Consider the following 2,650-nt stretch of genomic DNA (forward strand, 5'->3'; position numbering starts at 1 on the left):
SGTAATCCATATTGTGTGAGATATTGCCGATCGGGGAATTAATCAGAGCAATATCAAAAAATGAAGATGAAGTAACAACAGGGGTCAGAATGAACTTCCTCCCAGCATCCCAAAGCTGATAAAAATAATGACATGAAAAAAGAAATATTAGGAAATTACTAAATAGCGTTTGGGAAAACCTGAAGATGATTAGACTGTGTGCTCCACAGATCATACAAATGAGAAACTTCATACAAATGAGAAACTCATCAGACAGTCATAACAAGATACTTGGAAATTTATTCTTTTTCTTATTGCCAATCAAGCTGGTAGAACGKCTTTATCGCTTTTCCCACAACTTCATCAGAACTTAATTCACGTTTTTCTAAACACAGGATGTTGGGTAAAAAAAACTGTGAAGTAAAAGTGTGAAGAATGTGAGAARGAGAGTGCTCGTTGCTCCTAAATGCAGTGTACACCCAACGCATCCAGCCATCTGCTATGGTAACGCAGCCTTCTTGATTAGCAAAATGTGTGGTTGACATGTTGCAAATGAGGCTCTACTCAGAACCAAAACATTAACCTGTTCAGCATGTCAACACAATGATCAAACAGATGCTGAAAAGTTCTCCTCACTTGTGTTTTTCTGAACAATTGGCTAACTAAACGATGTGGACAGATTTTCTAAAATTTTTGCTCCAGGATATTCTACTGGTCCTATTCTGATCTACATAGACAAAATTAAACCTGTTAATTGGTGACTTTTACGGCAGCTGTAATGTTGAATTCTGGACTTTGGAATGAAACACACCTCAGTTAGAGCTGAACTAAAGCAGGAAACAGTTTGTGACTGTTGCTCCCTGGAGAGAGATTTCCCTTCAGAACAAACTAACAGCTTCTCTCTGACTGAGTCCATCTGAAGGAAAKAAAACGGGAATACTCCAACACTGCAGCTTCAAGCTGCTCACACTCCTCACACTGAAGGTGAGTTGGACCTAGAACGCCACTCAAAATCATTTTGAGTGAAGTGGAGCCAATGACTGACTGGAGCTTCTGTGTTTTCAGCTTCATTCAGAGACTAAATGGCTTCCAGATCAGAGAAGGATCTCTGCTGCCCGGTCTGTCGCGATGTCTTTAAGGTTCCGGTTGTTCTGTCATGTAGCCACAGCTTCTGTAAGGAGTGTCTGATGACCTGGTGGRGAGAGAATCTAGCAAGAGAGTGTCCAGTTTGTAAGAGGAGATCTTCAATGGATGATCCACCGTTTTTAGAATCGGCTCAGAGAGTTTCAGAGGTTCTCTGCAGTCTCCACTCTGAGAAACTCAAACTCTTCTGTCTGGACCATCAGGAGCCAGTATGTGTTGTCTGCAAAGATTCAGAAAAACACACCAAGCACAGATTCATATCCATCGATGAAGCTGCTCAGCAACACAAGAAGAACCTTGAAGAAGTTCTGCAGCCTTTGAAGGAGAACCTGACTGYCAGGARGAAAGTTCAAGAGGAGTTTGATTGGACCGCAGAGCACCTGMAGGTCCAGAGCCAAAACACAGAGAAGCAGATTAAGGAGCAGTTCAGGAAGCTTCATCAGTTTCTAGCAGAGGAAGAAGAGGCCAGGCTGGCTGCACTGAGGGAGGAAGAGGAGCAGAAGTGGGGAGTGATAAAGGAGAAGATGGAGGCTCTGAGCAGAGCGATAGCAACTCTGTCAGACACAGTCAGAGCCGTGGAGGAGGAGCTGAGAACTGAAGACGTCTCCTTCCTGACCAACTACAAAGCTGCAGTGGAAAGAGTCCAGCGCTGCCCCCTGCTGGAGGATCCACAGCTGCCCTCAGGATTTCTTATAGACCAGGCCAAACATCTGGGCAACCTGGCCTTCAACATCTGGAGCAACATGAAGGACAAAGTGTCCTACACGCCTCTCATCCTGGACCCAAACACTGCTGATTCTCGACTGATCCTATCTGAAGATCTGACCAGTGTGACTTTTGGAGAGAATCAGCTGTTTCCTGATAATCCAGAGAGGTTCAACACCTTGTGCGCTGTCCTAAGTTCTGAGGGCTTTAGCTCAGGGAAGCACAGCTGGGATGTTGATGTTAGCGGCAGTGAATTTTGGGAGCTTGGGGTGTTAGCAGAGTCTGCCCAGAGGAAGGGAAAAATGGAGTCTGGATTTCTGGTTCTATGCTTCTATGAAAGACAATATTCAGCGGAGTCTGCAACAGCTCCTCCTAGAGAACTCTACATTCAGAAGATGTTCCAGAGGATCAGAGTGAATCTGGATTGGGACAGAGGAAAACTGATGTTTTCTGATCTGGATACTAACACACACATACACACCTTCATACACACCTTCACGGACAAAATGTTTCCATACATCAACACGGTAGACAAAGTAAAAATCCTACCAATGAAGATCTCAGTGATCAAATAGCAGGTCTGATGTTCTCAGCATGAAGAACACAAAGTCCACACTTTATTAATCAGTGTTTCTGGTATGCCCATGAATGTGAAGCATAATGACATCTATTAATGATAAGAAGATCATGTACAACAAAGAAGGTTTTCTTGGCCCACTGGAGATTAATTTTGGGATGCTGGAAAAAAAACTATTGTGTGGAAGTTAAGCACACAATTTTTTTTTTTGCACAATATTTCCTTACTTTCCTGAAGAATTACAGA

At 43.3% G+C, this 2,650-nt stretch overlaps 1 protein-coding gene across 1 annotated transcript; it reads left to right on the top strand.

Annotated features, from left to right (window-relative positions):
• The first annotated feature begins 892 nt into the window (after positions 1-892).
• On the top strand, positions 893-2,402 carry LOC103471093 (nuclear factor 7, brain-like). Its single transcript, XM_017307072.1, has 2 exons — positions 893-963; positions 1,045-2,402. The coding sequence occupies exon 2, from the start codon at positions 1,062-1,064 to the stop codon at positions 2,400-2,402; it is 1,341 nt and encodes a 446-aa protein (XP_017162561.1). The 5' UTR covers positions 893-963; positions 1,045-1,061.
• The last annotated feature ends 248 nt before the right edge of the window (positions 2,403-2,650 follow it).

This window comes from Poecilia reticulata, linkage group LG10, assembly GCF_000633615.1.
Source record: "Poecilia reticulata strain Guanapo linkage group LG10, Guppy_female_1.0+MT, whole genome shotgun sequence".
Classification (NCBI taxonomy): domain Eukaryota; kingdom Metazoa; phylum Chordata; class Actinopteri; order Cyprinodontiformes; family Poeciliidae; genus Poecilia; species Poecilia reticulata.